Below are 13,328 nucleotides of genomic sequence, written 5' to 3' on the forward strand. Positions count from 1 at the left end.
TAAGTCACCACCTCCCCACTCCCATCACCAAAGGACTAGAGCTGGTTGCCCGGCAACAAGGTAAACCTCTCCTCTTCTACCTTCTTCCCTCCACCCCCTAGGTGTGCTGCCCTTTGGCATTCCCCCCCCCCCCTTTAAGGTTACTTTTGGGGCTTGTTTTAAACAAATTTCACCTGGATAGAGAAGTTGAGGGTGAGGGAGAAGGCCCATACCATGGGATGTCCTTGGGATCAGTCTCAGACTGATAATACAGACAATGATTTATATTTGTGGAGCATTGAGAATGAGCTAGACCCTGTGCTAAGGGCTTTATGTATATAATCTCATTAAATTCTCCAAACAGTCTACAAAGTAGATTTGATTATTATTTCCATGTGACAGATGAGAAAAGTGAGATTCAGAGAGTTAGTGGTGAATCAAGGATTTGACTGCTGTTCACAATCTTTGGGCTGCAATGGGCCCCAGAAGCAGGGCTGGGATTTAGGAATTTCTCCCTGAGAGGAGCACCTGTGTCAGGGCTCCTGCCCATTTAGTCTGTCCTGAGTCCTGGGATTCTACCTTTGCCAAGTTTCTCCCATAATTTTTCCCTTCAACTTCCACGGCTGGCTCCTTAGTCCCGGCATTACTCCATAGTCCCAGCTGTTCTCTCTAGGTGGGCCTTAGCCTCCTCCATCCCTCAGTCTGGACACCAGGGTGACTTTTCTTCCTGGGACTTGGCTTTGGGCCCAACACCCCCTGCTCCTAAACCATCAGAGCCCTCCATTAACTGTAGAATAAAATCCAAACACCATGACCACATGCTTTTTTTCTTGCTCTCTGCCATATCCAAGCTATACAGATTGTTTATCCTCTTGAGTTGGCTTTTGTTCTGAGGCATATATATAGAGAGATATAGATAGAGAGATAGATAGATCAAGATATATATATATATATATATATATATATATATATGTATATGTATATGTATATATATATAAAAAACAGTTTTGATATATAGATAGATCGAGATATATCTATATCTCGATCTATCTGTATATGAAAACTATTTAAAATTCATTTTAATGGTATACATTGCCATGGATCCTTTGGGGAAAAGGATAAATATAAATTATAAACATGCAAATACTCACTTATTTCACAGTGGCACTGGACAAACTCAGCCCTTTTTCTTAGAAAGACCTCCTCACTCCCTCCATGGATTGAGATCCTACCTCTCTCTCAGGTCCCAGATCAAGCTTCCCCAGCTCAGGGAAGCCTCCCAGTGCTCTGGGCCTGAATGATCACTCCTCTCAACTTTGGTTCTTCATCTGAAGGTACAAACTGGGACCAAGCATGGCTTGAAGCCCCAGTGCTTCCCTGAGTTAGACCTGGGTATGAGTCCTACTTTGCCACTTTCAGCCAAGTGACCTTGAACAAGTCATGTAATCTCTGAGTCTTGGTTTCTGCATCCATACTGTGTGGACAATGCCATCTACTGTACATGGTGACTATAATGGCTAAATAAAATGCTGTATACACAGCATTTTAAGAAGCAGTATGCCTGTTGGCTAGGACTATGACTTCTGGACCCAAGCTGCTTGGGTTCAAACCCTGGCTCTGCCACTTACTGCCTGACCTTGGATGAGCTATTGAACTCTCAAGGACTCAGTTTCCCTATCTGTAAGATGGAGATGATAGGTTTCTTTATTTTTTAATTAATTAATTTATTTATTTTTGGCTACGCCTCATGGCAGGTGGGATCCTAGTTCCCCAACCAGGGATCGAACCCGCACCCCCTGCAGTGGAAGTGGGGAGTCTTAACCACTGGACTGCCAGTGAAGTTCCAGAGATGATAGGTTTATTGTGAGGAATAAATGAGTTAATACATGTAAGGTACTTAGATGCCTGGCACAGAGAAATTGATTAAAAATGTCAGCTATGATCTTGTAAAGCATCCTTCCTCCTCACTTCAACATGTCATTTGCTATCTCTGTACCTAGACTGAACGTCCTCAGAATGGAGGCAATATCCTGTATGTTCTTTTATCCCTGAGCCCAATACCCTGCCTAGCATGTGTGCAGGGGCTCTTATGCTGCTGAACTTACCATAATGGGCGTCATGGGAAGATGAAGAATTTCCCCAGAAGCCTGTAGAGGCAAAGGATAAGATTTCCAAACTGTGGTCACCTGGAGCAAATGCTCCAGGTAGGAAGGAGACTTGGGGATACAGGTGGAGGGGGAGGCAGGTTGGCTGCTTTTCTCCTCGCATCACCAGGGCGCCCCCTCCCCCTCGAAGGCAGGCTTTGAATCTAGCAGACTCGGTGTGCGCAGTGAAGGCAGGCAGTGGACCTCCCATCCCAGGCTCGGGGTGTGGGTGAGGGTGTTGGGGGCAGGTGCTTCAGGCCTCGCCTGAGCGGCCCCCAGCCCCGTCTACCTGCGCTCCCATTCAGGGTACTGCGAGCTGCTCCCCTCCCCTCCCCTCCCCTCCCCGCGCTGAGGGAGCCCAGCCTGACCTGGGCTGGCCTCCGTGCCCCGCAGCTTCCCTTCCAGCCGCAGCCTGGGGCCTCTCCGCGTGGCCACACCTCCCCGGGCCCCGCAAGGGTTAAGGCAGCCGCGGAGAGGAGAGGTTTGGGCTGACGTCGCTCTGGCTGAAGGTGGTTCCCCTCGGATGAGGATGGGAGAGCCTGGCGAGCTGAAACCCGAGCTCCCGCTCGGCCGCGGCTTGGGGAGGTCCGTGTAAGAGCCGCCTGCCCGCCGGCCGGCCTCCCTCGGTCCCTCCCCGGCAGTCGCTCCGGGCACCACCGCGGAACGATGGAGCTGGGCTGGTGGCCGCAGCTGGGGCTCACTTTCCTGCAGCTCCTTCTCATCTCCTCCTTGCCAAGAGGTACTGTGAGTAGCATTCAGAACCCCCAGGAGGGAACTTTTCCCTCTTGGGGTTTGGTAGGGGGCAGGACTGGGGGGTCCCAGGAGACGGTGCTTGTGTGTATGTGGGTGGTGGCTGGGGGGGGGCTTCTTCTCAGTGATAATCTTGGGGGCTTGGCTGGTGATGCTGGAGTGTCTGTCTTTCTCCCTGAGAATGGGACACTGTTTTCTGTCATCCCAACTTGTGGGACTGAACTGCCTCAGGAGGGGTACCAGCTTCAGTTTTATTTGCTGGTTTTTTATTTTAGCTTTTTAAAGCACAAAATTACCTCCGGGAATCTACCCAGTGTCAGGTACTCCCTCTGACATGCAAAAGCTAAATTTCCCACTGGAAAAATCCCCCTCAGAGGTGAGCTGGGAGGAAAGAGGAGGAGGAGAGCAGGGCTGGCAGCGAGGGTGTTCCTCTGGGGCATCTTGCTTGATGAAATCTTACAGTTACAGCCCTTCAGAACAGATTCCCAGCATGGGAGATGTACTCACTCAGCATATATACACTTCCTTTCTGATAAGAATGAGAAAGAAGAAGGAAAAGCCGAGGTGAAGAGTGCAAGTCGTTTCTGGGGAAGCACAGTGTTTGTTTAGAAAGAGCTGTGGCTTCTGTGTTTTTCACATGTCATTTTCTGAGCCACAAAACCCATGTCAAATGGGCTCCTGGGGCAAGTGAGGCTGAAACGAGACACAGAGGTCCTGGGAGCCTCTTGACTCAGCAGAAGCAAGGAGAGGGCAGGCTTGTCCTCTGATTGCTCCCCGGCAAGCAGGGAAGGAGGACTTCTTAGGATCATCTGTCCTATGGCTGGAGAGGCCAGGTGTCAGGAGGTAGGGTGAGACCTCAGGAGATAAGGACCGGTTGAAATGTACACACATGATAAAATAGGGCAGCTTTGCAGAGGTGCAGGGAGTGTGTGAGCTTTTGCTACTCTCCTTCTGCGGGGGTTACCTGTCACCTGTGCCGGTTACCTGTCACCTGTGTTCTACTTGAGAGGTGGATGATCCATTGCTGCACATAGCTGGCAAGTGCCTGAGAGTGAGACAGAGTAAGTGGGAGTGGTGAGGGTGTAAAATGCGATCACCTACCGTAGAAGGGGAGCTGGACCATGGGGCATATCCCTTCATGATGAACAAAAAGCCAAGATATAAAAAAAGAAAAACCCATTTTGGTGAATACTTCCCATCTACCTGTAGCCTGCCAGCCCCAGGTGAAATCTTCCTTGGTGATTTACTCTCAAGCTGGAGAGAGTGTTTCATTTGAATTTTGCCTCACTGGCATCTGGAACAGCCCAAAGACAATAATGTAGGAAGAAGGAGCCCAGGAGGGGGGGAGTCTGATAATCCATAAACCCAGACATTTGCCCCAGGGGGTAAGTTGGTGAATTTTCCTTAAGGCTCATTTCTGTTCCACCTCTGCCTTTTGGAGCCGAACTTCCAGGGCATGGTGGCCCGAGCCCAACTCCAGAGGAACCTGGTTCCTTCTGGAACACCAGGGCTCCGAGGTCTAGTTTGCTCATCCCTGCATCAGCACGCCCCTGCTTCTTTTTTTTCTAACGTGGCAGGTAAGATGGCTGAAACCCAGAAAAGTTAAAAACCAAAGCTCAGCTGCCCCTTTTTTCTTGCCCGGGATCCGAAAAACCCATTTTTTTCCTGAGCTGAGAATCTCTTACCTTTTGCTCTGGAAAAGCTTCAGGGAGGGTACACGGCGTCTGGGCAGCCGAGCTGCTGACTGAACCAGAGAGCAACTTCACGTGTCTCGCAAGGATATTTCATTGTTGAGCATTCGCGTTTAGAGGGAACACGGAGGGATGGAGTGGAGAAGGAAAATATTTCTTCAAGTCGTGAGTGAATGAGTCCACTCCCTGCTGGAGTTGTGAATCTGGCCCTGTCAAAGAAAGCTTAGCAGCATATTTCCTCTAATTACTTTTCTAAAAAGAGCATCTGATGAAATGTAAACATCCACGGGGATGGTACAGCAGACGGTTGTTGCTCATCGACTTGGGACACGTGTCTGAGGATGAAAATCCAAACATCGGGCCAAGTGATAACCCAATATAAACAGCATGTGAGGGGAGAAACCCAACTCCACTGACTTCACCAAATAGCAGTAGCTCTGCCAGCAGGATTCTGCCTAAAAGGAACAACTCATTTAAAAGATGTGACTCTGGGGAGTGAAACCTTAATATGAATAACTTCACAAGTGTTGCTTCCAACAGACATTAGCTGGTGGGGAATGAGCATCAAGGCAGCTGGGGAAGATAATTTGAAGCACAGATATTCAGTGGGCAGGAGAAGCCAACCGAGAAAGGGAATGTGGGAAGAAAGCAAGGGGGAAGGAGTGGCAAGAAAAATGAGATGTTGGTTTATAATGGGATGTGTTAGCAAATTCCAAGGAGAGAGCTATGAAAATTGGGCCTTCTTGGCAGGGCTAGATTTTTGTGGGGACCATGAAGAGGGTGTTCCCCAGATATATATATTCTGAGAACTCCTGGCTTCTCCAACAGGGAAATAATTTGAGGGTGGGATCATTGGTTTAGGGAGCTGGGAGTAACTGTAGAGATCATTTAGTTTGAGTACCTCAAATGCAGAGGACAAGGAGAGTAAACATTTGTGAGCATTTATTATGTGCCCAGTGTTTGAGCCAAAGCAGGGTAGGTGCTGTTTCCAGATGAGGTTTACAGAGGGTCTGTAACCTGTCCAAAGATATACAGGCACAGTTCTGAAAAAGGTAAACGTTTGATCTAGCAATTCCACTTCTGGGTATATACACAAAATAAGTCAAAGCAGGAACTCCAGCAGATATTTGTACACCAGTGTCCACTGCAGCATTGTTCCCAATAGCCAAAAGGTGGGAAAAACCCACGTGTCCATCAATGGATAAACAAAATGTGGTACGTACATACAATGGAATATTATTCAGACTTAAAAAGGAGTGAAGTTCTGACACAGCCTACAACATGGATGAACCTTGAAAACATTATGCTAAGTGAAAGAAGCCAGACACAAAAGGACAAATCCTGTATGATTCCATTTATATGAAGTACCTAGAGAAGTCAAATTCATAGAGGCAGAAAGTAGAACAGTGGCTACCAGGGGCTGTGGGGAGGAAAGATTGAGGAGTTAGTGTTTAATGGGTGTAGAGTGTCAGTGAGGGACGATGGAAACATTCTGGAGATGTATAGTGGTGATGGTTACACAAGCCACTGAACTGTACACTTAAAAGTGATTAAAATGGTAAATTTATGTTATTTACATTTTGCTGTAATAATGATAAAAAAGAAAACATTCATGGAAAAGACTCTGACAAGTACAGGTTTCTGGTAACTGACTGTACTGCTGAACTGAATGAATAAGCATTTTCAGAACTCTAATGAAAAACTGATGAACTCATAAAAGTGCTAACAAAAGATCAAGATGAAAAAAAAAATTAATTACATGGGACTGAGTGAACTGATGAGGATGAGTATAATTTTTTTTTTTTTTTTTTTTTTTTAAATTTTTTTATAGCTACTTTATTTATTTATTTCTTTATTTTTTTTTTGGCTGTGTTGGGTCTTCGGTTCGTGCGAGGGCTTTCTCCAGTTACGGCAAGTGGGGGCCACTCTTCATCGCGGTGCAGGGACCGCTCTTCATCGCGGTGCGCGGGCCTCTCACCATCGCGGCCCCTCCCGTTGCGGGGCACAGGCTCCAGACGCGCAGGCTCAGTAGTTGTGGCTCACGGGCCCAGCCGCTCCGCGGCATGTGGGATCTTCCCAGACCAGGGCTCGAACCCGTGTTCCCTGCATTAGCAGGCAGATTCTCAACCACTGCGCCACCAGGGAAGCCCGGATGAGTATAATTTTTGTGACTTTATGTCTGAATTAAAAAAAAAAAATCCCACAAGGACTCAGAGGCAAAGAGTATACAAATCAATTTTCACTGCAAAGTAAAGGAGCTGTTACAGTGGAGGATTACTGGACTGAATGTCAATATTATGACATAGTATGAGTGTGTTTCATGTTTGGTAATTGCAATCATTGTTGCTTTTGTTGTGGTCATCCATGTACAATGCTTGGTGTCAGTCTATTTATCTCTTGTAAAAATAAAATACAGTGTGTGTGTGTGGGAAAAAAAAAAAAAAAAAGAAAACACAAACAGATTAGCGGAGCCTGGCGTGAGCCCAGACTGTCGAATTTCTGAGCTCAAGCTCATGTGGTATCTGGCTGACTTAAACTCACGTATCTAACAGCATCATATACTGATGCACATGTGATCATGGCATGGCTTCAGGACACACGTGGCGGGGGGAGGGTTCTTGCTAGCTCCAGTTTGGGTGGCACTGCTGCTCTTTTGGGGGTGACTTTGGCAAAGAGGGAGACTGTAGCACCGAAGGATTGGCAGCCTTCGGGTCAAAGGTCTGCAGAAGTAGCTAGTAGGATACGATGCTTAAAAATGTTTTGAACCTGAATGCTTTGAGGTAGGCTGGGTCCCCTCTCTGGCCTGACACCCTGCCTTCTCAATTCACACGTATGTTCTCTGCTAGTCTCTACTGGCATTTGCATTTTTGACCTCCATTCCTGGGAGGGATGGGGCAGAAATGGAGAGTGAAAGAGAGAGAGTGGAAGGCTGTGTACTGAATGGGGGGAAGCAGAAGTGAGAATTTCGTAGCAGACAGGACTTTGAAAAGAAGGAACGTAAATATATTTTAACTTGTGTGTTTTGTGGAACGTAATTTCACCTCTATGACCACCAACGCTTTGGTAAAATGTTCTACTCTCAGGAATGCCCTTGAGAGTGAGCTTTTGGTGGAAACTGGGGGTGAGGCTGGGTGTTATGTTTGGGTCAGTAAGCTAGGGACAAAGCACCTCTGGACCCAGAGGCAGATGTGACCTGGAGCATGTAAGTCCCTTAGAAATATCCAGAAGCCTTAGGGAGGGCTTTGGAATGCTCCTGCCAGGGACCATGTGTTTGACTTAAACTTATCTGCATCTGGGTTACCCTGGCTGGACAGCAATGGCTGAGATAATGGTGTCTCATGGCGTCTGGAGGACCTAATGACTGGCCTTAAGTCAGAAAATTATTTCCATCTGCCCTACTAGGGGTGGCCAATCCCGATGCACAAGAAAACCTCTCTACCTGCCTCCCCTGAGCCCAGCTCTAGACGCTGCAATTGATCTGGGGTATGTGCAAATTGGGAAAAGTGCCATTTCAGTGATAAATGAGAGAAGGTGGTGCCCTGCTCCTCCCACATGTGGGAGAACCTGTCACCCTCACTTTGTGGATACTTGAAAGTCATAGGAGCCCAGATCCCTTTCCTCTTATTTTATTTTAAAGGGGAGGGAAAAGCAATGTTTACATTTTCTAATTCCTGAATTCCATGGCAGAGGACCCAGAGGGCAGCTGGAGCTTTGAAAGCTACCAGATCAGTGGCAGAAAGTCTATCAGAGTCCAAGCCTGGTCTATGTTTAAGGAGTTCTGTTCGTCAGTCATCATGAGATCTGGGCCAAAGCATTAGGTTTATAATGGAGAGAAAGAAGTAAAATGCAGGAAAAAAATCAAACCTCATATCTATAAACAAAACCACTCACAGAAGGCAGAGAATTAGTGTTGGCTGGAGATATTCCACTCTCTTAACCAGTGGGGCTTTCTACTACTCCCCCCGCACTGCCCAACCCACCAACAATGACTCCTTTCATTGTTCTCAGTTGTTATTTGTGATACAGACACAGAGCCCATGTGGGCTGAGAGTGGAGTAGGTAGGGCTGCACATCAGATTCTTCACCGGTGATGGTGGAAATACCAACGGTGGAAGCCTCCGTACCTAAGGGACCAGATCCCAAATAATCTACTGAGTTTGTGGTAAATACCAGGCACTCTCCTATATGCTTTACATGTATTTATTTAATCCTCACAACACATCTAGAAGCTAATTAGTAGTGTTATTATCCCTAGTTTACATAGGAGGGAACTGAGAGGTATAGTACTTGCCCAGGTCACAGAGCTGGACATCCATGATTTGAACCCAGACAGCCTGACCCCGTTATGCATGCAATGGAACACTACACAACACTGCCACGGTCAGCAGGGGGTCCAACTATGGTAGATCTGCTGGCCGAATCATAAAGACCATGGTGTTAGTAAAGAATTCTGGTTATCCCTTGGATATTCCAGGAGCTGAGAATGGCCTCAGGGAGGTCATGTGCTCACCACTGTGGGGGGCAGAGTGGATGTGAGAGACGAGGGAGAGACCTCAGCAGCCCCAGTGGGACCACGTGGAACCCAAGAGGAGCCATTTTCTAAAGGAAACAGGAGTGTTAAGCAGATTGCAAATCCCGCCAATTTCTGGGGTAGCTGTCCACAGGCTCATGCATCTCATTCTGATTAGATGTGGGAAGTGAGAATTTCTTTGTCGCATGGTCAGCCTTTATAATCAAAATCATGTGTCTGCTTGTGGAGGGACAGAATTAAGGATGAGACATGCTTCAGGCCTGGCCCTGACACTGTGTAGCGCTGCTCCTTTATGGATTTATTCTGTCATGATCGTCACTGTGTAAACTCTTAGGCTATGGAACAGCAGCAGCAGGTCTGGCATGAGTAAGGGGAAGCGTTTTTTCTTCTTTTTTTTCGGCATAACACAGTTGATGGATATTGCAGGGGATGGAAATGTAGACTCCCGCCATTAATACTCAGATGGGTTTTGAATGAGGATCAGCTGTCTACTAGACACTAATGTCTTGGGTCCTTTGTCAACTGGTTAAGAGAAGTGCCCCCCTCGGCTGAGCAGCAAACGAAGACACATGTTTCTGTCACCCTTCTGCCTCTGGAGTTGGGGAAATGCCTTTGTTCCTGCAGTGTAGGCATCTTTATCACTGCCCTCTCCGAGGCTCTGGCTGTCTCAGAGGGTTGAGTTAGTCCTTTGGCAGCCAGTGTCAGTGTAAGTAGAAGTCTGGTCAGTTGGTTTGGTGATTGGAAACCCAGGGCTGCTGCTGCCAGAACAGAGTGAGGAACACATTCAGGCAACTTCAGCTCATGGGAAGATGCAGCAATTGTCCTCATAAGCTGAATTTATGATTGCTTATAATAAATTTCTAACCAGTTTTTAATGGAAAACCACTGGGCGAAGGAGGGATGTTGGCCTGGTTTGCTTCAAGTCAAATCATTTGAGGACTCTGGGGAACCAAGGTGTCAATGTTTTTCAAACCCAGTTCCATGTCCACTTACTTCATAGGACTCCTTTGAAGAAGATCAGTTAATCCCCTGCATCATGGGGTCCCATCTCGGAAGTCAACAGTGATGGTAGAGAACACCTGAGATATCCCAGGACAAGTTGCCTGAGCTTAGCTTCCATCTGGTAGCATCTACTATATTTTTCAATATACCATTTGGCTCACCTGGATGCAAGCAGAAGGGAGGGCTTGCCTGGTATAAAGAATCTTTATTCTTGGTCTGGCTTTCTGCCTCCCAGTGGGTGATTGACTGCCTGCTTCTAAGTGATGTTCCGCCTCCTTTCTGTACAAGCCTGGCTCCCCTGGCCAATCAATGGTAGAAAAGAACAAGTGAGCAGCTCAAGCCTTTATGGAAATGAGATGCAAACTGCAGTACACAAAGAGCAAAAAATATTCAGCCGTAATGGACCCAATGGATTCCTTCTACTGTAAAATAGAGACCCCAAAAGGTCATCGCAAGAGCCATTTCTAACATCAGTCTTTGACACAAATAACCTGACCCTGGAAATCACACATGCCTCATGTATCCACATTCATGTATTTATTCAGCAGACTTTATCAAGCACCTACCAGGTGCCAGGTGTGATCCTAGGTGCTGGAGACAGGATGATGAATAAAAGGCCTTTTCCTTAAGGCACTTTCTTTCTTTTTTTTTTTTTTTGACGTCTTTATTGGAGCAAAATTGCTTTACAATGGTGTGTTAATTTCTGCTTTATAACAAAGTGAATCAGCTATACATATACATATATCCCCATATCCCTTCTCTCTTGCGTCTCCCTTCCACCCTCCCTATCCCACCCCTCTAGGTGGACACAAAGCACCGAGCTGATCTCCCTGTGCTATGTGGCTGCTTCCCACTAGCTATCCGTTTTACATTTGGTAGTGTATATATGTCCGTGCCACTCTCTCACTTCATCCCAGCTTACCCTTCCCCCTCCCCATGTCCTCAAGTCCATTCTCTATGACTGCATATTTATTCCTGTCCTGCCCCTAGGTTCTTCAGAACCTTTTTGTTTTTTTGTTTTTTTAGATTCCATATATATGTGTTAGCATATGGTATTTGTTTTTCTCTTTCTGAATTACTTCAGTCTGTATGACAGTCTCTAGGTCCATCCACCTCACTACAAACAACTCAATTTCGTTTCTTTTTATGGCTAAGTAGTATTCCATTGTATATATGTAAGGCACTTTCTTTAAGGTTGAGAGAGCTTATGGTCCAGCCTGGTATTTTCCAAAGTAGGTTTCATGGAATACTAATCCTAAAGGATATTAAACAGAAGTAAACAAAACCTAGGACGTCATGATGGAATTAGTTTGGGAGATGTGGGAATTAACTATGTGCAAAGAATATTATAGACTTGGCAAAGCCCTACAATAAAGAAAGCTGTTATTAGCATTTACAAAGGTGTTTGGCCACAGAACTTGTATTCACATAATACCTTATACCATCCAGTGGAACTAGTGCTTCACCATTTGGAAAACTTAGGTCTCTTGCCCATAATGAATAAAACATTGAAGAATATCTTCACCATTATAGAGGATGGGGTAAGAAGGGAATTTGAAAATCTACAAAACATGAGCTTTTCTTCAGACTTCTGCTGAGAGATGGATGGGAAGTCTGATGTCCTAGTCCCTTCACACTTGCTGAGACGTTGAAAGAACTGTGGAGGTGATCCCGACCACATTGCTGTAAGAAAAGTCCTCACCAACATCGACCTGCATGGTTCACCAAGAAAACTCATTTCTTGTCTATAAGTTGTTTATAGTAATGTGGTTGCCCTGGGATCACTGGTCAAACTGAGGTGTGGGTCTGATTAACGCACCACCTATGATGATGTGGCAGTTCTGGGGAGCGATAAGAGCTGTGACTTGACTTCCCAATTACATTGTATCCCTGGTGACAGTCACACTGTCTCCTCTTCAAAAATAAGGAGAATCTGGGACTTACCTGGTGGCGCAGTGGTTGAGAATCTGCCTGCCAATGCAGGGGACAGGGTTCGAGCCCTGGTCTGGGAAGATCCCACATGCCGCGGAGCAACTAAGCCCGTGCGCCACAACTACTGAGCCTGCGCTCTAGAGCACACAAGCCGCAACTACTGAAGCCTGCGCGCCTAGAGCCCGTGCACCGCAACGAAGAGTAGCCCCCGCTCACTGCAACTAGAGAAAGCCCGCGTGCAGCAACGAAGACCCAACGCAGCCAAAAATAAAAATAAAATAAATTTTAAAAAAATTTAAAAAAAAACCAATAAGGAGACTATTTGGGCATCCTTCTAGTCCCTGGGGGCACTGAGTCCAAGGTCAGTTCATTACCAATTAACCTCTCCCTTCCGCCCTCTAACACACGCGGGTTTGTCTCCAGTGTTTTTTTATTTACCCCCCTGTCTGCCAGTTCTAGTATAGCTACCATGACCCTGATTTGCACAACCCGGAAGTGGTCTGGGCTGTTTACGCTGGGGCTGTATCCCATAGAGACAGAACGTGAGTTTGAGCTGTTCATCAACCCCTTGTTTGCTGTTTCTGGGAACAGCTTTATTCCTGCCTTTCCTAAATATTGTTCTTGTTGTCACGCGACACGCTTCTCCCTTGCCCCTAGCATTGCCTGCCTCCTCTCTCTGCCCAGACTTGCTTCAGAACAGTGGCAATGGATAAGGAATAAAACCAGCTGTTCCTTTTAAGGGCTTCCTGCCTAAGCAGACTTGAGTAACCATATCCTTCTCAGCAAAGAGTCAGCCCTTGCTTGCCATATTTATGGATTTCATTTTTGATATAGACGTCTTAGTATGGATGTGTTCAAGTTTGAATACACATGTACACAGAAAAATAAAAGTGTAGACATGGTTATGTATATACTTATGTGTGTATATGTATGGATATGTATAAACATAGGGTGTAGAGTATTATGGTTTAAAATATGGGCCAGGTTTGACTCTTGCCTTTGTCATTTATGGCTGGTTTTCTTGGCAAGTTACTTAACCTCTTTAATGTGGCTGTACCACCTCTTAGCCTGTACACTGAGGATAATAGTGTCTTTATATAGGTTTATTGCAGGTGTTAAATGAGATAACCTATTTATTTATTTACTTATTTATTTATTTATTTTTAAATTTTTATTGGGGTATAGTTGATTTATAATGTTGTGTTAGTTTCAAGTGTACAGCAAAGTGAATCTGTTATACATATACATATATCAACTCTTTTTTAGATTCTTTTCCCAAATAGGCCATTACAGAGTATT

The 13,328-nt window shown here is 46.0% G+C and overlaps 1 protein-coding gene across 5 annotated transcripts in view; it reads left to right on the top strand.

Annotated features, from left to right (window-relative positions):
• The window catches only part of PAMR1 (peptidase domain containing associated with muscle regeneration 1), a 170,282-nt gene that overhangs the window by 95,671 nt on the left and 61,283 nt on the right, over nucleotides 1-13,328 (top strand). For 2 of the 5 annotated variants that reach the window (XM_007181080.3, XM_057553633.1), the window contains exon 1: nucleotides 2,635-2,862. The exons of the other annotated variants lie outside the window; for them this stretch is intronic. In XM_007181080.3, coding sequence (XP_007181142.2) covers nucleotides 2,790-2,862 — 73 coding nt within the window. In that variant the 5' untranslated portion in view covers nucleotides 2,635-2,789. Of the gene's footprint in view, nucleotides 1-2,634; nucleotides 2,863-13,328 lie in introns of those variants that run through there. 5 annotated transcript variants of the gene reach the window in all.

The sequence above is a fragment of the Balaenoptera acutorostrata genome, chromosome 9 (assembly GCF_949987535.1).
Source record: "Balaenoptera acutorostrata chromosome 9, mBalAcu1.1, whole genome shotgun sequence".
NCBI classification, from domain to species: Eukaryota; Metazoa; Chordata; class Mammalia; order Artiodactyla; family Balaenopteridae; genus Balaenoptera; species Balaenoptera acutorostrata.